This window comes from Ambystoma mexicanum, chromosome 9 (genome assembly GCF_040938575.1).
Source record: "Ambystoma mexicanum isolate Mex_15411 chromosome 9, UKY_AmexF1_1, whole genome shotgun sequence".
Classification (NCBI taxonomy): Eukaryota; Metazoa; Chordata; class Amphibia; order Caudata; family Ambystomatidae; genus Ambystoma; species Ambystoma mexicanum.
The window spans coordinates 324,920,038-324,942,487 of NC_090931.1; the positions used below are offsets into that span (position 1 = coordinate 324,920,038).

Sequence of the window (22,450 nt, forward strand, 5' to 3'; positions counted from 1 at the left end):
GCTCCGAAGCCCTTTTGCGCCCCCAGAGATTTTCAGTTTTTGCGCCAAATACTCTGGGGATCGAGCATAAAGTGGCTTGTGTACAATGCATAACAATTTAAAATGTATTCTTAGCACTTTAAAATGGCCACAGGTCACGATAACAAGCACCCGTCATAACATAGCGTGATGTGGAACGTTCACAATCATAAATGTTCATTTGTGGTCTGTACTGACCGCCCTCAAGCACCTCAGCCCCCGAGCGGAGGCCAAACATAAAAGGGTTTATGGGATCACTGTCGCCGTTCAAAGTTTGGAGACAACTTCTTGGAGTTGCCCGCAAATAAATACATTCTAAGATTTAGAAATATTGGGGCGCACAATCGCCTGTTTATTAGCGAAAGTGGCCTTAAGTCCAATGGTCTCTGGACTCGGGGTCATTAGGAGAGACCTCCTGGAAGGGGGTATTGAGGGAAATGGCCTCTAAGGCAGTATTTGCTTTTTGTGTTGTCTGAAGACCCCATTTATGTAGTACCTAAGGTCTTTGTTTATGTAGAGTTTTCTAATGCACTCCATACAAAAAGTGCTGCTTGTGAATACCAAGAAGATAGGGAGCGGAAGAACACAAAAGAAAGACAGCAACATTGGCCTCATGCACAATTTTGTGTTGGCGAAACGGTTCCTAGTGATAGTTTTGAATGCCAAAGTTTTGAATAAAAATGCATTAAAAAAAATCATTTTTTTAAAATAGGGGGGACCCCCAACCCCTTTTTTTTACCCTTTACACCCATTTTAGTTAAAAAAAAACCTTTAACTACAAAAAAATGCATTTTTTCGATGCATTTTTTTCGAAAGTTTTGTCATTCGATACTATGTTTTCGAAACAATGCCTGGATATCGGCAAAACATAAGTCTTTAAACGGGCATCGGAAGATTACAAAGCGGAATAATTGGTCAAACTAGTCTAATTTTGTTTAAACTAATTTTGCCGCAAAGAGAAGTGGGGGGTGGGTAATCATGACAATAAATATAGGGGATGGTCGGTGGAGTTGCTGGGGCGGGGTCTCCCCCCACATATATTTACAGCCAAATCAAATTAGAGAAAAAAATCGACTAAATCATATTCAACAAAAACTTTTCGATGTAATCACACAGAACCCTTTAAACATATGTTTGAAAGAAGAGAAGTAAAGCCATGTATTCAGACCAACATTAAAATAGTTACACTATGGGCCGCGTTGTTTCGTATGCTAGGTGATTGACAATCAGCAAAACATCCTATTGCATTTAATGAACGGGATATCTAGTATGGCACCAAAGGAGTAGTCGATGGAAATGGCTGGTAAGTGTGTTTTCATTGGTATGGTTCTCCATGTCAAATGCGGGATGAAAATGGGCTCCACCAACTTTAACTTTATATGGTTTATGTATGGACTTCCCAGCTATTTGCCATATAAAGTACCTGGGATAACGATTATTGGCATCGCTTCCTCACTCCCACCATAATACATTTCACTCGTTGAGTCATTGAGGCCAACGCAACATCCAACAAGGCACCCTCAGTCCCTGATTTTGACTAAAGTCCCTATTTGCCGGTTGACTGTGTTCCTGTACATTTATTGAGATTTGAACATTAAGTTGTGTCTTGTGTAAGGCAGAGGTCTTCAAGTCCAGTGCCCGAGAGCCCCAACTACCAAAGGTTTTCCGGATAACCAATGCCTGTTTAAATATTTCTCATTTAGATTCAATGTATTCAAGAAAACGAGGAATGGATTTGACTCTTGGGGACCGGCCTTGGAGACCCCATGGCTAGTGAAACAAGGCCTCTTCGGTCAGATGTTCCATTTTGCTGGTGAGACATCCAGGAAGCAACATTGTTGCTTCCTGTTGCGCACTCGCCACCTCTCCAGGGCAGAGTTGAGCGTTTGAGCGGCAGAAGTGGTGGATGAAAGAAAGGGTGGGCAGCACCAAACCCTGGCCTGCTCTCCATCCTGAAAATTCAGCTAATTTCCTCTGACGTTAATATGGACTGGTCAGTGGTCTAAGTGAGCGGGAGATGCACTACTGTTATTCTTTACTGTTAACAGTTCCACTACTTTTGGCAACCATTTTCACCATTCCGGAACTGTTCTTTGTGAAGTTAAAGCACATTTCTCCACTTCAGCAGCCAATAGCAGTTACAGCTAAACTGAAATCTGTTTCAACACAATTGGCTGTCTGCCAGCATGTCTGCACCCCTTGACAAATGTGTTACATGTTGCTCCCTGTCCGGGCCACAGTTCCACTACTTTTTTTGGTACACTTCTACCACTGGGGCCGTCTATGACCCACCCTCAGGCCTGAAAACTGGTTGACAGCATCTCAAAATATAAGTGGTCTGCAGATGTTTCTGCAGCTGGATGTTAGCACCGCAGCCATATTTTCACGAGGAAATGCATGATCATGATTGACATATAGCTTCATGGGATTTTTAAAGAGAATTTCCCTTTTGTTATTTAAGGTGGTATCCCATAATTAAATTTTATTGTATTATTTTGTCATTATAGTTTTTATGACATTACATTAAAGAGAACATTACAATTAAACTCAATGCACAGTTCATTGGCAATTTCATAAGTACAAGCCATTAACATCACACCCCTCCCCCCCAATTAAACTCCCTCATCCCTGCCAAGTCATTGCCTCAGCAGCAGAGTCCTCTTCCCTTGCCTTTGCAGGATATCCTATAATTTGCTGAAGTGGGCAACTCACCGAAAGAAGCACTGGCAACGGATATGATCCGCTGGGCCGTGAATCGCTGCACTCTTTTACACGTTTTGGGGGGCAAGCTAACACTAAATAATAAACTGGATGCATGGGATGGCCTCTCCATACTGGGTTCATAAGTGGTCAACCATTTGTACACCACTCGGTAGAAACAAAAACCCACTGGAACACATTCTAATCAAGTGCTGAATTAGAACAGATGTTAGCATACATCAGGGTGAGTCTTTCAAGTGGGGTGAGCCTGTTTGATATTCAGCCCAGGTAAGGCAAAGGGGCCAGCCGATGCTTGTCATGCAAATTGATTTTGTAGGGCATCAGCCATAGGGCACCGATGTACAACCATTAGATACGTGTAATTTCTGCAGGGCTGGCAGGCAGCTATGCCAGACACAGAATAATAAAGGAGCACAGAGCCCTGGCAGTTAGAATGAGGCAGGCCTGACTGCTCCTGGCCACAAGCAGATTGATCAGTTTCACAGGGGGCAGACGAAAACCACGTGCTGTAAGAGAAGCATACATGAAATATTGATAACACAGGATCAAATGTTCTCTCTGGCATGTGTGCAAATACAGACATTCTTACAAAGAAACAAGGAGCAACTTTAACCTATATGGGGTTTAAAAGATGCACATTGGCCAGCAGGATACACAGATCGCAGCTTCACTATAGTTACACATATATCCTGAAGAAGGGCTACCCTTTGTGCGAAACACGTGTCACCATTAAAATGGCACAGATGCTATCAGTGATACAGAAATGAGCATCGGTATTTTTAACACATTCATACATGGTTGCAATATTATTACTAATACAACATCAAGAAAAAAAAGTTTAACTTAAGAGGGTGCAGTAAAAAACATTTCCACAGTGAATTTGGTATTTAAGAAGACTTCTGCCGGGCTTCCTGCTCAATGATGCATTCTGCTAGACATGCAATATGAGGGCTGCAGAGGTTATTTTGTGCGTTTACATCCGTAAAAGGGGCCAGTACAGTACTCTCTCATGGGATGGTTCCTCTACTGTACTCTCACTTTCCTGTAGTACAAAGGCTCCATTGGGCTCCCCCTTGAACCTTTTCATTGGTTTTCCCGAAACCATGAGAGACACTGACAGCACCAAATAAAGCTGCATTTTGTGCACTGATGAGGCTTTTCGCACTTTTGATCATTGATTGCAGCTACAGTCTGGTCCGATAGAACAGCGAGTAGAGGCTTGCTTTGATATCTGTGCAGAGCCTGCTGATGCAGGTTCGAATCCCAGGAGGGCCAAACTCAGCCTTTCATCCTTCCGAGGCCGTGGGTAATAATAAGCAACGCTCAGATGCTTGAGGGTGCGTAGCGCTATATAAATGCTAAATTATTATTATTATAAGAAGTGGCTGGCTCCAGAAGGGGCATGTTGACGTCTCAAGAACTGTACCGGCACAGCACCATTCTTTCTGCTTCATCAATAGGTCGCCAAGCGAAAAGGGATTTCTGTCATTGGGAGTTTGGTGCGTAACTTACGACTCCTTCTCACACTTGGTTCCAAGCGCTGTGAAGCACTCTCCATGCTACAAGCATGACTGTTTATAGTCTCCTAGATTTTGGCGTGTAATTTACAAGTCATTCCCACTCTACCTTTAAACCTATTTGAAACAATGTCATTGTTTACAGCCCTGACAGCTTGTTGTCATCTGGACTATGTCATGTAAAGGAAGACTCACTATATTGCTCTAGATTTCAACCTCTAAGAGGCCTTTCCATGTTAAAGGCCTAAGAGCGTCTTGTCGTCTCTATGGCCTGGAAAGTGCGACTCATTCTTGCTCTCGTTTTCAACCATTGTAAGGCATGTGTATGTTACAGGCCTATGGCCTTATGCCATCTGGACTAGGGTGTGTGTTCTTGCTCTACCTTTTAACCTCTATGAAGCAGTGTCCATGTTAGAGGCCTGAGAGCATGCTGACATCTGGACTACGGTGTATAAAGTATGACGTCTTTGTGCTCTTGATTTCAACCTCTTTGAATCAAGTTAAGTGATCAAGGCTGAGAACTTGTTTTGGGCAAAAGTCAAGAATTTGTTTTCAGATGCGACACTTATAAGTGAGCAGTGCCAATCCCCGAAACACGAATAATATAAACAAAGCCCCCCTTCAGTCATAACATTAAAAGCGTTCTGTTTAAAATATTATCACGCACAAAACGAACTTTATTTTTATTTTTTTTAAAGGAATCCAATACATGACATGCACACAAAGGGAAAGAAAATAGTGTGTTCCCCACGAGCGACCCCCTCTAATGTAAGATGGGCCATCTTTCTCCATCTTTCTGCTTCCAAAATATACACCACATGCCTCCCCCCAAAGGTCCAAATGTAAAAAGAGTGACGGGCTACAAGGGTGAGAAAATATTCTTAATATGCAGGTTTGTGTTGGAAATACTAGAATAACGAATGCAGTCATTTGTGGTTAAGAGCAAGAGGGACAAATGAGCAGTCCTGCACAGCTCCAAGTTGTATTATATTATAGTATAGTACAGTGTAGTAGAGTATAGTGTAGTAGAGTGTATTGCATTCTATTATAGTAATATAGTATAGTATAGTGTAGTACAGTATAGTATAGTGTAGCAGACTATATTGCATTATATTATAGTATAGTACAGTGTAGTAGAGTATAGTGTAGTAGAGTGTATTGCATTCTATTATAGTAATATAGTATAGTATAGTGTAGTACAGTATAGTATAGTGTAGCAGACTATATTGCATTATATTATAGTAGTTTATTATAGTGTATTAGAGTAACCGTATCCAGTTGTTTCTATGAATCAAATTAGTTCGATGTAATAAAATTACTTTGACAATATTTCGAATGTGTTGAGTATTTGTAGGGCATGGGGCAAAAGGGGGGTGGGCAGGGCTTTGGGGTGGAGGTGATAGTGAAGGGGAAGGAGGGAATGGGGGAACCCCCCAACAACAAAAAAATCAAAGTATTTTTGAAGTAATTTCAACGAAGTAAATGACATGGAAGTTATTTACTTTGTTGAAATGACATGGGAGCGGGCTGCCTACACACGCACGCTTCTAAAACACGAAAAACCAACTTCAAGATTCATGTATGCCTATGCGCCTACTACATGCTTACAACATTTACATTTTAAAACTGTTTTTTTGCACAAGCTAAATACACAGGGACTGACTCACTAAGCGATTTTCAGTGGGTGCATAGTGTTTGAATTCTTGATGTGTCTTTACTGTGAAAACGGAAGACCTATACCTCTTATATGTGCAATACCTACTATTTACAGGTATGATTTATCTTTGCAATCAGTTTGGCACGTGTTTCACGCAATCCTGCACCTTTTCAAGGCTGCAGGTTTATGCAGAGGGTCCTTTCAGTCAAACTCTTGTATCTATCAATATTTTTTTATACATACCTGTTATTAGGTATTGGAATTTAATATTTTGAACATCAATTGGATTAGACGTTCTTTCTTCCCCTTGAGAAGTATTGTGTTCCTTTGTTCAGCAAAGTCTTCATTTTAGTTGCCTCCTGTTTGTGATACTATGGTTGCCATTTCATTTGTGGTAACAGTCCTCGTGCTTCTGTTTCCCGCTTTCTTTCCATATTGTAATGGTCGTGTTAGCCCTTGTAGGCAGTGGAATAACTTTGCTGAAAATGTTGGGGGGGGGGGGAGTGGGATGGGGCATGACATCTAAATGAAAGGGAAGCCTTCCAAATGAGTGGGCCAAAATGCTGTGCCACAAAAGTTGGGGAGGACGAATACCCTTGCCTCCCCCCCTTAAAACTACACCCATGCTTGTAGGAGAGAGAATACATCTCCCTGGATATATCGTCCTTTGGCTATTTCTTTTGATCATAACTTTGGGGATTCAATTAGTTTATGCGCTGATTACAGAAACTTCATGCAGAATGACACCCGTTTTGGTGGGGTACATATCAAAATTTTATGTCGAGGTACGGATGGATGGCAAATGTTTAATCTTGAAGATCAAGACAAGGACACGAACAACGCCTCCTCCACACGTTGCAAAAAGGAAGACCACCAAATTACTCTCTCTGCTCATGGTTTTTTGGCTGTCCCCTTTGGTGTCCTGCTGCCTGTTGCTTGCACAACAGTGACTGTGGGGGGCCACTCTGTTGAGCCCCTTTGAGCTGCACATCTTCAGCAGCAACCCATCGGGGTGATTTGGGTTGCACTACTAGTGCTTTGGCTAGTGGTATGATTGGTTATTTATAATGCGCTTAATACCCAGAGGTTTCTAAGCGCAGACCCGGGGATCGAACCTGTGGTGCTCCGTGTCATCTTGCTTCTAAGGCGAGCACGTTGCCCCTGAGCTATCCACCCACTGCACGTAGCCACTTTAATCCTAATCAATCTTACAGTAAAAGCTAGGCACCGTCTGCCCAGTTTCAGCTCTGCTTTCCATACCTGTTCCGCCTGCATTATTTTGCACTATCCATCTGCATGATTCTTGCTGCTCTGTCATCAAGCTGCCCCTGGTTGTTAGGGCTTGTCAGCTGGGAGATCCTTTTCCCCCTTTTGAACCATCTACTGACTGCCTGCTCCTCCGGGGGTCCTAGACGCTGCACCTGCTTGCCAGCACGAGACTCTATCTGGCATAGTCTGGCATAGCTGTTAGCTACCCAGTCCCAGCGTTGCCCTACCATGCCTATTCCATCTGCACTAGCCTACTGCCTATAACATCACTCTGCCCTTCGTTGGGAGGCGTGTCAGCTTTGAGAACTGCACTCTCTGTGCGAGACAGCCTTCTGACTACCTGCCCCTCTGGGGGCTCTGGGCAGTGTACCTGCCCACTCTCCAAAGTGTGATTTGAACTTTTTCACTTTCTCTCCGGCCCATCCATTGGCCACCATCTACCAGCTGCAGACACTTGTTACATCATCACCCAAGTTTGGGTGCAGTTGTCCGCTGCTGAATGTTCTTTGCTTTTCTTCTCTACTGTCCTTTATTTTTTACAATGTTGTTTACGGGTCTCTGTTCTGACACTGCAGTACGGTTGTCTTTCCTGAATGCTGCACGCCCAACTTGCCTTTTAGTTGGTGCTCTTCTTTATTCCATCTTAGTGCAGCTCCCATCATTGCATCTAATTCTTGATAGTCATAACACGTCTATTTTTCTCTCTATGCCTAGTGCTATTCCTAATCACTGGTCTTCTCGTAGATTTCCTCCTTTTCCTGCGTCACGCAATATCTCCATTATTATCTATCCACCTCGTGATTCTGGCGTTCCTTGCATTAATGTCGCACTCTGGAATGCTCGGTCTACCTCTAAGAAAACCTGTTCTATTCTTGACATGTTTCTACTGAGACTTGGCTTTCGTCCTTTAATTCTGCTACACCTGCTTCTTTGTTCACATCTGATCCTGCTTTTACTCATACTCCTTGTTCTCTGGGTCGTGGAGGAGGTTCTGGCATTCTCTACCGGCCTTCTTCCATGATTCTTTCTAATTCCCTCTCTTTACCTACCTTTACTTCTTTTGAATACTCTCTTTCCACTTTTTCCAAGTCCTGTGCTGTGACCTTTCTTTTGATTTATCTTCTTCCTGGTCCACTTTCTACTTGCAATGACATTGATACTTTACTTAGTGTCATCCTGACTTTTTCTAATTCTTTCTTGCTATTGGGCGACTTTAATCTACATCTCTCTTCTATTCATGCCTCCTCTCTATTTCTTGCTATTATTGACTCTTATTGTCTCTCTCCCCTTCCTACACACCCTTCTCATATCTCTGGATCCTCTTCTTATTTTTACTTCTTGGAAGTCTATCTCAAATGTTTCTATTTATCCTGTGTATTCCTCTGATCATCATTTGCTCTTCTTCTGTATTTATCCTCCTGTTTTTGACACTTGCTTACCCACATCTGTTACTGCCCCCTCTTTTGTCCGTCGCGATCTTCGCACTTTCAATGCCTTTCTCTTTGTATTTTCCTGTATTGCCACTCTTTCATCTCACTGTACTTTTTCAGCTCTTTCAATGGATGATGTTGCCTCAGCTTTCTCCACGTAACCTTCTACCTCTCTTGATACTCTATATCCTCTCTCTAAATTTCTTGCTTCTCGTAGACCTTCGCAGCATTGGCTTACTCCTTTTCTTCGCTACATGCGAAGGGCTCTCCGTCGCATAGAGCGTCACTGGCATACATCTCGATCTATGTCTGATGGTGTTTCCTTCTCATCTTATCATACTTTAGATGATGAGGCCCTTCTCTCTTCTGAAAGTCTATATTATTATGAGCTCTGGCACTCTCAATCATCTCACCCCTGCCGTCTTTTCCAATCCCTTTCTCGTCTATTGGCTCCCCCTCTATCTGATCGTTCCCTTCTCTCCACACTTACTGCATCTGACTTTGCTAATTTCTTCACTTCGAAAGTGCATTCTCTTTGTTCTGCCTTTTGTCTTACTTCTCCCTCTTCTTCCTGCCTTGTTTCGGCTTCTCCTTCTACTGCGATTCTTTCTTCCTTTTCACCTATCTCTAATTCTGATACCTCTCTACTTATCTCCAAGGCTCATCCTACTGCTTCTCCCAAAGATCCTGTTCCCTCTACTCTTATTTCTAAAATCTATCCTTCTCTTAATTCTTATATTACCAGTCTTCTTAATATCACTCTTATCACTTATACTTTCCCTCTTCTATTTAAACATCCCATCATTCTTCCTGTCCTCAAAAAGCCCTCTTTGGATCCTGCCATTCCTTCTAACTTTCATCCTATTTTTCTCCTTCTTTACCTTTCTAAATTGTTGGAGTGTCTCGTTTACTCCTAAGTTTCTTCTTTTGACTCTTAATTCATTTTACCTCATTTCCAGTCTGGCTTTAGCCCCCTTCACTCCACAGAAACTGCTCTTATTTCTGTCTGTGACTCTCTTCTTTCTGCCAACTATGTTAAACACCCTGCTTTTCGTATACATTTGGACTGCTTTTGATAAAGTGCATAACACATTACTTCTTCAATCCCTTTCCTCTTTTGGGTTTTCTGGTTCTGTAATCACATGGTTTCAATCTTATCTGTCTAATTGCACTTACTCAGTATCTTGGGCCGTTGTTTGCTCTGACCCCCTTCCTCTTTCCCACAGCATTCCAGAAGTGCCTGTTCTTGACCCATTTATTTTCTCTCCTTATACCTCTCCCCTGGATAATATTATCTCTTCTTTTGGTTTGTCTCATCATTTTGATGCTGATGACACTGAACTATGTGTATGTTTATGTTCTTATGCACCTACTATGCACATGAATCTCTCTGCCTGTCTCTCTGCTATTAAAATCTGGATGTCAGACCACTGTCTTGTCCTCAATCCTTCTAAGACTGCAGTTCTCCTTTTTCCTGCAAATAATATTCCTCTGCCTGTTTCTCCTCCCTTTGTCCTATTTCCCCCTTCTCATCTGCCTTTTTCCCTTACTGCCACAATCTTGGCCTTCATCTTGACACTCTTTTCTTCTTCGTTCATCACATCTCGATTACATCCCATGCTTGTCATTTTCATCTTTTCAATATTTGGAAAGTTAGACCTTTTCTGACTTTCAGTGCCACTAGGCTTCTAATCTCTTCTTTAATCCTATGATTCTGTACTACTCTTTGGCCTCCCTGTCTCTCGTCTAGCTCCTCTTAACTCTGTTTTCAATTCCTCTGTTTCTCTTCTGTATTCTTTATCTATTCGTGACTCCGTCTCTGCCTCTTTGGCCTCGTACATGGCCACCCTTCCACTCTCAACTTAAATTCAATGTTCTCTCTATAGTATTCAAATGCCTCTAAGGACTTGCCCCCATTTATCTCACCTCTCTTGTTTGCTTTTATGTTCCTTCTCGTATTCTTCACCCTCAAACCCACTTTCTTTTCACTGTGCCAGTGCGAGTTTTGTTGTCCTGTTGAGTTCTTTAGAATGGGTTTCATTAGAAATAAGACATTAATGAGCCTCATTATGAGTTCGGCGGTGCAGTACAAAAAAAGTGGCCGGTAATTCCGTTAAAACTGATTTTTTTCCGTTTTCCGGCAGTGACAAAATTGCTGCCAATGTATTCCGAACTTGCCGTTCAAGTGGAGGGTTTACCTCCAAAGTGATGCTGGAAGTAGATCCTCCATTAAAAGGTAAATAATTGGCCGATTTATAGCACAGAATTTCCGCTCATGGCAAATCTGCCAAAAATCCCCATTGGGTCCCCATGACCTTAAAACTGGGGATTTACACCATCATAACACCACTCATCATCCTGTGGTAAGCCCACTAGACCGCGTGGCGGTAACGGTAAGTGGTTTTCCCACTGGTCTGGAAACCTAAAGACAGAAACATGTGTAATATCCACTCGGACATGCCTCACCGTTGCAAGACCACTATCGGTGTAGCGCACACAGCACACATGCATGCCACAAGATTTGCACTAACAACTAGTGAGTGCTAATTCGCTATTGGCTACTACGCACTAACCAATAGTGAGTGCTAATTGACTTCCACTAGTAAAAAATGATGTGCTCTGTGAATGCAGAGAACTGGTGCTCGTGCCAGGGGTACAAGACTTCTGTGTATGTCTAGCAGCAATGGCACTTCTTTCATTGCCCTTGGGAGGATGAAAGGTTGAGCAGGGGTTTCAAACCTGTTTTACAATGAATGCATTGCCAGCCAAGAGCTCTTGTTTCCGATCGGCCCTGTGGAGCCTTTCAAGCGAGCACGGGGTTGAAGCATTTATTCCCGACTGCCTCGGAACTTTAAATGTATCAGAGTCCGCGGACGGATCCTGGAAGATGACACGGGGGAAAGGCAAAGGTTAAATCATGCGTTCACCGCAAAGAGCTTTGTCTCCAGGCGGAGAAGGATGGATGGTGGGTGATCTAATCCGTGTGCATTCATCCCTCTATGCCTCCACACCCAGTGCACCCAGCCCAGTGGCGAGGGAGAGAGAGAATCGGACAGAAGTAGCGCCGCCGCAGGGAGCCAGGTGCGTCATTGTCTATCGGGAAGGCCAGTGGATGGAGCGCCGGTGAAGTCATCCACAAGGCTATCCGATGCTGCCCCGAGGAGGATCGCACTGAAACCTGACCTTCTTTGGACACCGCCCTCCATTTCGTGTCGACCCTCCGTTCTTTGTGTGCAGGGTTGACTTTTTGTGTAATCTCGGATTTCGATCCTTTCCTTTTCAGTCCAATAGCCTCTTTAGAAAGGGGAATGTGCACACATTCTATCGGCTCTATTACACACGTGCCTTTATGCAAAGGGGTCAGAAGGTTGCTGTCAGTTTCATGGTTCCAGTGCCCCCATCCTGCACTCCTGCACTCAACATGTGCTGACTCTGCGCAATTCCTTTATGGGGGGGTGAGGGGGGGGCCTAGCTCTGCAAACTTTGGCTCTCCAGATGTTTTGGCCTACGCTTCCCATGATCTGCCACCTTTGACTATGCTGCCAGAGCTGATGGGAGTAGTAGTCCAAAACATCTGGAGCAGGGCAGCGTCTAGCCAACTTGGTGCCCAGGGAGAAACACGACACACGTCACTCCCAAACTGCACCTCTGTGTCGTGCGACAAAACCCCTCCTCAATATGAATAAATAATTGCTATATAAATGACACATCAGACAAAAACAGGCGTATGTGCTGTTACATACGGGAGCACAACATAGACAACATTAACCGACAGGGTGGTTTCTTGTGCATTGCTGCACACATATCTCTGCATTGGTTTGCCATGGACTACTGTCTGCATGGTGATACACAATGAACTCTACTTTCCTAATCAAGGTGCCAAGTGACATTGAGTTGCCACCTGGTGTGCGCGCTAGGCAGTGGCTGGTTTTTTTAGAAAATTAAAAGACCTTTGATGCTGAGCGGATGCATTTAGTCCATGTCCCAAAGCAGCCACTAGAATACTTAAGCAAGAAAATGACAGTTAACCTTCCCAGGGATGCGCCATATGTAACTAAAAAGTAAAACGGTGTGCCAAATAAAGAGACATGAAAATAAAGAAAATAGTTTAGAACTTTTTCTGTGTGGAATTTTAATTCTCTTTGAAGAATGCATCGGATTGGTCAGCTAACTAATACTTGTGCTTGCCTGGTGAATAAAAATGCACCATGTTCAGTTCTGAACATTGAAATGTTAAGCATGTACTGTGAAAAAACAATGGCTTATTAAATGAGCCATCGCTTATAAATTTCCCCACTTGAAAGGCTGTCAACACAAAAATTGAGGGGCACAGGATTTGTGACGCCATACCATCTCACACGTTGCGTTTGGAAAATTAATTCATTTATTTGCATATTCCGAACGCAACACAACCATCCACAAGTCGGTAGACAGCAGCCAGCCGAACATCTCAGGAGCACCCACCGGCCCAGCAGACTGCTTAATTTTTTGTCCGGCATGATCAGAATCAGCTTTCTGGGTGGGTCCCTTACTGCGCCCCCCCTTCTGAGCTATTTAGCTCTGCAACCCAGAGCTGAACTGGGGAGCCAAAGCTTTCAGACCCCTGTTTTAAAGAAACACACTAGCTTGGGAGGGTGATATTCACCCAGAGAACGAGATGCCGCCACAGTGTGGATTGCCTTCCCTTGTGAGCCCCAAAGTCCCCCCTGTCATAGGACAGCCAGGAGTACACCATGTCATCTCAGATGGGGGAGGGTCAAACTGTCCCCCTGCCATGGCCAGCCTAATTAACGAAGAAAGGTTCCATGGCTGTGGCCTGTCCTTTTGTTGAGACATGTAGCGGGTGGCAGCATTCACATACTAATCAGAGTTTATTTCAAACAGGCCCACATGGGGCCTGGTTGCAGAGACTAAAAAGGAGACAGGAAACGCCAACACCCTTTCATATGCATTTGTGTCAACTTGATGCCAGCCACTGCCCTCAGTATCGATTGACAGTTAAATGTGATGTCCGGGGCTGTGTGTTGACCTTCAAATAGGAAGTCCCAGTTCAATGAATATGGCACCTTCATGCACCGCCATTCAAGTTCTTTTAGGTAGTCACCCCTTGCCAAAAAATAGGGGAAAGGTTAATGGGAGAAGATCAGCCAAATGTTAATTGGATCCACCAACGTTCAAATGTCTGGTTGGGTAACTCATAGGTAAAGTGCTTCTCTCTGATGCATGGCAATCTTGCATGTAGGTTCGAATCCTGTTGGGTCTGACACAGGCTTTCCTCTTCCTGTGGTCACTAAACTGGGTACCATTGCATTGAATAATAATAACTGTGATCATTGCCAAGCCTAGAAGGTGGAGAAATCCAGCATGAAGAACTATATAAAAATCTGATTTTATTATCAAAATTAACTGCCTAAATGGGCATAGCATATAATGATTTCTTATGGGAATTCAGGAGGAACATACTCGCCCGTAGCACTTAAAGTGTTAACACAGGTATTCTGCATTGCCATTTAATACTGTATATTATTTTACTATTTTACTTTATTAAAACCTACAATGTTATTAAAAATATATATAGGCCCAGTATGCTCTGATCCCATATTATGTTTATTCGCCAAAACAACTGTCTCGTGAGAAAGACCTGCTGCTGCTAAGGGTAACATCTGCCTTGATTACTTCTAGGGGTCCTCCTAGACATCCAGCAACATTTTGGAGTGAAGGACAGTGGGGCCGGGCTCTTGCAGACAGGTAAGCACCTCTGACTTTTCAATATGGACCATGTATCCTGCTTTGCCTTGCACAGATGTCTACTTGGGGTTACTTCGTCCTTGTCTACAAGTGGCTGCTTTGCACATCCTTCTGGGCCTGTGAATAGCTCTTGGCCATAGGCTGTGTTCCCAGGTGACAGTTTTGTCATTTGAGGTGGGTCATAGGGCTCACACTAACTGTGGGGAACAGAGACATGCTTCTTTGCTGAGAGTATTGGATATTGGCTCTGTTACAGTTTGTCTTTGTTTTGCATTGAAGCACATCTAAGTGAAGTTAATGTTAAATGCTGCAGCCAACGCAGGCAGTTGGCGAATCAGCGGTTATTATCTATCCCTTAAGAGGTTGTGGGGGGGGTTTATAACTATACATGGGAGGGATATGTACGGCTGCATAGTGTGAAACAATGACCACTAGCAGGTGATTGTTTGATGCTTCTTTTTTTTTTATTTCACTCTTGATAGTAAGTTTGAAATGCAAATTAGTTTTGTTTGCACTTGCATTACTTTGCATGCTGGTATATATAGGCTTTAATTCAAAAGGGAAAGATAACTTTACAGTTATACTCTTTTTCTCAATATCACTATGATGATTTATATGTTGTCAGGTTGGTTTATAATATGGTTGTACACATTTCCAAGAGTTATTTTACTTTAGCTCTTATTTTTACACTTTTTCAAGCCCATCACTTACCTGACATGACTCTACTCCTTGCCCAATTCCATTTCTCCACCACTCCATGCCCCCCAGACCTCCAGGTGGAAACCCAGAAATACTATTTCCACTTCCAGAACTGGATGGCGAAACTATACCACTGAACACTTGTCTCACAGGGCATCCACTGTTCTTGTACTGATACTGAGTCATATACTGTAGGTTATGGGGTATGCACTGCCCAGTCTCTATGTTCAAGTCATAGGTCCTCTCTGTCAGCAATGAGGTGTAATGATTTAGCGATGCAGTGTAGGAGGCAGCTTATAGCAAACGTCTTATGAGTGGCACTTGCACTGTATAAACAAGGTGCACACCAGCACGATGCGCATTCTCCCAACACACCAGATGCTGGTAAGTGTGGTTCCACATTGTACGTACAGAAGAAGTGAGGCACTGGCAAATAAAGTGGGGTGCAAGATTACTTAGAGACCCAAAAGGATGAGCTGGACTTGAACTCTGGAAACATTCAATACCATAGCCTAGAGGCGGCGTAAGCACTGCGCAATGAATAAACAGGACATGGTACTCTGTCACGCCTTTTCAATCTAATACATCAGGCAACCTTGTAATAGTGACTTCTGACAGCACATACATACCCCTCAACGGCTTTCAGGATGCTCCTGCTTAGGGTTGCCATATGACTCCATGTCCAGAACCAGTACTGGGCTTTCACTTCTCCATCACGTACCTGCTGGGAGTTGTAGTTTTGCATCACTGTAATTGAATAAAAAGGATTAACATAAAACGTATGTAAAAGCAAAGCTCAGGAGTGGAGAAGGATGCCCCACGTGACATGGAGCCCTAGATGACTAGTATGGAGCACTAGGGTACTAGTGGTAGCCCTACTCCCGCTGCAGACCATTGTCCCTTATCAAAACTTGGTGGTGTACCTCAATAAGGTGTGACTGGAAGTCTTCAAGGGGACATTAAGCTATGCTTGATTGTATGGAAAACCTCTTGAAAGCATCAAGAGGTGTCTCATGCAATCAAGCATAGCTCAGTGTGACTGCATGTCCCCCTGGCATCATGGTCCAGCCACACACCCCAGCAGCAGGTGCCCTGCATGATGCCATCTGGCTAAGTGTGTTTGTGTGGAGCGTTGCCCCTTGCCAAAGTCCTTCTCCATTCCCCGGCCACTCTTTGCCTTTTCTTGCCATTTTGTTTTCCCTGGGACGTGCCGAAGCAGGCCGGGATTTGTGAGCTGCTCATGCTCACTTCTTTCGTGTGCGGTCTTGAGGGTTTGTGGGAAATCTATACAGCCAATGAGCATCAAAAACATTAATAGAAAAACACCAAACGCAGTGATGGTGTGAGGAATTCGACCGTGCTCTCGCCTGGGTTTTTTAATTTTTTTAAAGAAATTGAATGGTGGCAGATGAAACTCTGAAAAATGTGTGGCATAATCTGCACATATTTTCCTATGCTCACTGCATGACATACACATAGACCTGTGTATTCTGGGTGGACACAGCCTACAGGAGCAGCCCCCCGCCCTGTCATATTTAGTTGGGATATGACAGCCAGGATTACACCATGTCCTCTCAAAAGGGGAGGGCAAAACATTCCCCCTACCATGGCCAGCCTAACTAACTAACAAAGGATCAATGGATCCGCCCTGTCCTTTTGTTAGCTCTGCTGCTGGTGGCAGCTTCACATACTAATCAGTTTAATTCAAACAGGCCCGCATGGCCTACACCAATCACTGGGGTCCATTTGACTTTAAAAGAGGGCTGAGCCCCTCTTTTGGGCAGATCATCTGAAGAGTGTATCGACAAGCATCTACCGATGTCCGCCTTAAAGGACATTTTTGAGCCAGTCAAGCCCCTCGAGCTGCAACCAGCTGCACCATTGACTATTGTTATGTGGCAGTCGCTAACACCATCCGAGATGCCTCGACCAGTTGTTCAGACCCGCCGACCAGCACTGAGACAGCGATTCCTGACCCCAAGCCACCGTGTAGGCCAGCCTGCAGCCGTCCGTCCAACCTCGCTCGCCAACCTGCCTGCAGCCTGTTACCCGCAGCTGGCTACCATCTTCAACTCTGTCGCAGAAGCTGCAAGGTACCCTGAAACCGACTTGACACTCTCAAGCACCAAAAACATCAGCAGCACAAGGTACATTGGGTTCTGTCCTCCTGGTCCTTCTCTGAAGGCCCCTTGTGACATTTTACAACCCAATGCTCCCTTTGTGTTGAAACCAAGTATCCTTGAACTATAGCGATTAATTAGTTCACCGACTACCCTCCTGTCAGTATCAAGAGTGCATCCCTTTTCCTTCTTTGAAACTTTCTCCTCTGCATTCCTTTACAGGGTGGGTTGTATTTTGTAATGTGCTAGAACTGCCTGTTTTGATAATAAAGTAGGTATTTTTATACAACCTTGACTGGACAGTCCCTTTTATCATTGGGTAATAACTGTAATGTTGCTGTGTTGCAACTAACCAATGATCCACAACCTTGCAGAGATAAGCCTGCTGTTCAGTCTACATTACCAAAATTGGACAAGGAGGTTTATAATTGACTTGTGTTTCCAATCTGTTTGAATACTTTCTGGTATACTAGAGGTGTGGGGCTGATTGATGACTGGAAACCGATATTCATCCCTGGACCACTGGTGCCCCGGAAGTTGATTTATCACAGATGGGTCACAATGCACTGTTCAGTGGCGGCGATTGGTTATATTGTTTCATGACTGGCTCTAATCATCGTCGCATGAGTAATAGAAGTCTAGCGCACATATTGTCCACTCAGATTGCTAGCTTCCTTTCCTAGATCCTAACCTGTAATTACTCAGTGTGATGAATTCAAAAACCCAACTTTTCATTAGCACATATTTTCTTCCTGTTTAACTACAAAATCCAGGGACAATTGCATCAATCGGCAACACCATCACTTCCTGCTCAGTATGTCATGCTATGTTATTTGGCACCATAGGTGTGGCCTCATGGCGTTGCCCCACCACTGCCGCACCTACTATAACTGGGCTGCTACTAGGCCGTAGTCTGAAACATGCCATACTTTACATGTTTAATGACAGACTAAGCGCACCATTAGGAGACCGTCTACGGGCTGTCCAGTTATTTTAGCAATGAACCAGCGAAGGAACACCGCCTACGCAACACAATTCGAAACTCCGAAACTGGATCACCAGAGAAATAAAACAGCCGATCCTAATCACCATAGAATAAGATGAACCCAACAGATCAACCCAGCCCACAGAAAAAGACTCAGGCGACCGCTAACTAACCCTACTAAAAACTCCCTAATGCTGTGCATACCCACACCCCAGCATTGGAGGCACTAGACACATACTTCCGCCATAAGAAAACCCAACCAAATCACTGCAAACTGCAAGCACTCTACTGATACTTCACAACACCCAAGACACACATAAGCCACCCATACACAACCACACACCAAACACCACATGTCGTTCAACTAAAAACAAACCAGCACACAGTGACCATTTTACCCGAACTGAAGCTACCGACAGAACATCAAAACTCTCTTGCGCTTTTCGTTCTCAATCCCACTAACTAACCCATCCAAACCCCTTTCCTATTCAGATCCGCCAGAGCGCCTAGACGGTGCGTGGTCGAAATCACAATAATTCAGCATGACAAGCAATGCTTGGGGTGGTGGGGCACTTTGAGGTACTTATGCCGTTGCTAGTGTTGGTTGCTTGAGGGTTACAAATGGCGCACAAGGCCAGTGAGATGTTAGCTGGCGCTATGCCTAAGAGCAAGCTGTAGGTAGGTGGTAGCGTGCTGGGCACGCAGACAAATTGTGGGCCCCGCCTTTCTCCACTTAGAACAATACATTCATTACAGATAAAAACAAGGCACACGTGGCCCCCTCACACGACAAGTGCATTGGCGAGTGTATGTTGTCCAGGGCTGGGGGGTGGACAAGTGGGCCCCAAGGCAGGTTCAGTGACTTGGGAGTTTTTCCAGGGTTGGGGAATGCACAAATGGGCACCAAGCCAGGTGCAGTGGCTCACTAATGTTTCCAGGGCTAGGGAATGAACACTTGGGCCCCAAGACAGGTGCAGTGGCGAGAGAATGTTTCCAGGGCTAGAGAATGCAGAAGTGGGCCCAAGACAGGTTCAGTGGCCAGGGAATGTTTCCAGGGCTAGAGAATGCAGAAGTGGGCCCAAGGCAGGTTCAGTGGCAAGGTAATGTTTCCAGGGCTAGAGAATGCAGAAGTGGGCCCATGACAGGGTCAGTGGTCAGGGAATGTTTCCAGGGCTAGAAAATGCAGAAGTGGGCCCAAGCCAGGTTCAGTGGCCAGGGAATGTTTCCAGGGCTAGAGAATGCAGAAGTGGGCCCAAGCCAGGTTCAGTGGCCAGGGAATGTTTCCAGGGCTAGAGAATGCAGAAGTGGGCCCAAGCCAGGTTCAGTGGCCAGGGAATGTTTCCAGGGCTAGAGAATGCAGAAGTGGGCGCAAGCCAGGTTCAGTGGCCAGGGAATGTTTCCAGGGCTAGAGAATGCAGAGGTGGGCCCAAGACAGGTGCAGTGGCAAGGGAATGTTTCCAGGGCTAGAGAATGCAGAAGTGGGCCCAAGCCAGGTTCAGTGGCCAGGGAATGTTTCCAGGGCTAGAGAATGCAGAAGTGGGCCCAAGCCAGGTTCAGTGGCCAGGGAATGTTTCCAGGGCTAGAGAATGCAGAAGTGGGCCCAAGCCAGGTTCAGTGGCCAGGGAATGTTTCCAGGGGGAATGTTTCCAGGGCTAGAGAATGCAGAAGTGGGCCCAAGCCAGGTTCAGTGGCCAGGGAATGTTTCCAGGGCTAGAGAATGCAGAAGTGGGCCCAAGACAGGTTCAATGGCCAGGGAATGTTTCCAGAGCTAGAGAATGCAGAAGTGGGCCCAAGACAGGTTCAGTGGCAAGGGAATGCTTCCAGGGCTAGAGAATGCACAAGTGGGCCCCACTCCAGGTTGAGTGGCGAGGGAATGTTTCCAGGGCTAGAGAATGAACATGTGGGTCCCAAGACAGGTGCAGTGGCTCACTCATGTTTCCAGGGCTAGGGAATGAACACGTGGGTCTCAAGACAGGTGCAGTGGCTCACTCATGTTTCCAGAGCTAGGGAATGAACATGTGGGTCCCAAGACAGGCGCAGTGGCAAGGGAATATTTCCAGGGATAGAGAATGAACATGTGGATCCCAAAACAGGTGCAGTGGCTCACTCATGTTTCCAGGGCTAGGGAATGAACACGTGGGTCCCAAGACAGGTGCAGTGGGTCACACATGTTTCCAGAGCTAGGGAATGGACATGTGGGTCCCAAGTCAGGTTCAGTGGCCAGGGAATGTTTCCAGGGCTAGAGAATGCAGAAGTGGGCCAAAGCCCGGTTCAGTGGCCAGGGAATGTTTCCAGAGCTAGAGAACGCAGAAGTGGGCCCAATCCAGGTTCATTGGCCAGGGAATGTTTCCAGAGCTAGAGAACGCAGAAGTGGGGCCAAGACAGGTTCAGTGGCAAGGGAATGTTTCCAGGGCTAGAGAATGCAGAGGTGGGCCCAAGACAGGTGCAGTGGCCAGGGAATGTTTCCAGGGCTAGAGAATGCAGAAGTGGGCCCAAGCCAGGTTCAGTGGCCAGGGAATGTTTCCAGGGCTAGAGAATGCAGAAGTGGGCCCAAGCCAGGTTCAGTGGCCAGGGAATGTTTCCAGGGGGAATGTTTCCAGGGCTAGAGAATGCAGAAGTGGGCCCAAGCCAGGTTCAGTGGCCAGGGAATGTTTCCAGGGCTAGAGAATGCAGAAGTGGGCCCAAGACAGGTTCAATGGCCAGGGAATGTTTCCAGAGCTAGAGAATGCAGAAGTGGGCCCAAGACAGGTTCAGTGGCAAGGGAATGCTTCCAGGGCTAGAGAATGCACAAGTGGGCCCCACTCCAGGTTGAGTGGCGAGGGAATGTTTCCAGGGCTAGAGAATGAACATGTGGGTCCCAAGACAGGTGCAGTGGCTCACTCATGTTTCCAGGGCTAGGGAATGAACACGTGGGTCTCAAGACAGGTGCAGTGGCTCACTCATGTTTCCAGAGCTAGGGAATGAACATGTGGGTCCCAAGACAGGCGCAGTGGCAAGGGAATATTTCCAGGGATAGAGAATGAACATGTGGATCCCAAAACAGGTGCAGTGGCTCACTCATGTTTCCAGGGCTAGGGAATGAACACGTGGGTCCCAAGACAGGTGCAGTGGGTCACACATGTTTCCAGAGCTAGGGAATGGACATGTGGGTCCCAAGTCAGGTTCAGTGGCCAGGGAATGTTTCCAGGGCTAGAGAATGCAGAAGTGGGCCAAAGCCCGGTTCAGTGGCCAGGGAATGTTTCCAGAGCTAGAGAACGCAGAAGTGGGCCCAATCCAGGTTCATTGGCCAGGGAATGTTTCCAGAGCTAGAGAACGCAGAAGTGGGGCCAAGACAGGTTCAGTGGCAAGGGAATGTTTCCAGGGCTAGAGAATGCAGAGGTGGGCCCAAGACAGGTGCAGTGGCCAGGGAATGTTTCCAGGGCTAGAGAATGCAGAAGTGGGCCCAAGCCAGGTTCAGTGGCCAGGGAATGTTTCCAGGGCTAGAGAATGCACAAGTGGGCCCCACTCCAGGTTGAGTGGCGAGGGAATGTTTCCAGGGCTAGAGAATGCAGAAGTGGGCCAAAGCCCGGTTCAGTGGCCAGGGAATGTTTCCAGAGCTAGAGAACGCAGAAGTGGGCCCAATCCAGGTTCATTGGCCAGGGAATGTTTCCAGAGCTAGAGAACGCAGAAGTGGGGCCAAGACAGGTTCAGTGGCAAGGGAATGTTTCCAGGGCTAGAGAATGCAGAGGTGGGCCCAAGACAGGTGCAGTGGCCAGGGAATGTTTCCAGGGCTAGAGAATGCAGAAGTGGGCCCAAGCCAGGTTCAGTGGCCAGGGAATGTTTCCAGGGCTAGAGAATGCAGAAGTGGGCCCAAGCCAGGTTCAGTGGCCAGGGAATGTTTCCAGGGGGAATGTTTCCAGGGCTAGAGAATGCAGAAGTGGGCGCAAGCCAGGTTCAGTGGCCAGGGAATGTTTCCAGGGCTAGAGAATGCAGAAGTGGGCCCAAGACAGGTTCAATGGCCAGGGAATGTTTCCAGAGCTAGAGAATGCAGAAGTGGGCCCAAGACAGGTTCAGTGGCAAGGGAATGCTTCCAGGGCTAGAGAATGCACAAGTGGGCCCCACTCCAGGTTGAGTGGCGAGGGAATGTTTCCAGGGCTAGAGAATGAACATGTGGGTCCCAAGACAGGTGCAGTGGCTCACTCATGTTTCCAGGGCTAGGGAATGAACACGTGGGTCTCAAGACAGGTGCAGTGGCTCACTCATGTTTCCAGAGCTAGGTAATGAACACGTGGGTCCCAAGACAGGCG

At 45.7% G+C, this 22,450-nt stretch overlaps 1 protein-coding gene across 2 annotated transcripts in view; it reads left to right on the forward strand.

The window, feature by feature from the left end:
* SPNS2 (SPNS lysolipid transporter 2, sphingosine-1-phosphate) overlaps positions 1 to 22,450 on the forward strand; it is a 467,335-nt gene that overhangs the window by 111,521 nt on the left and 333,364 nt on the right. For both annotated transcript variants that reach the window (XM_069614731.1, XM_069614732.1), the window contains exon 2: positions 14,295 to 14,360. In XM_069614731.1, the coding sequence (XP_069470832.1) occupies positions 14,295 to 14,360 (66 nt within the window). The remainder of the gene's footprint in view (positions 1 to 14,294; positions 14,361 to 22,450) is intronic.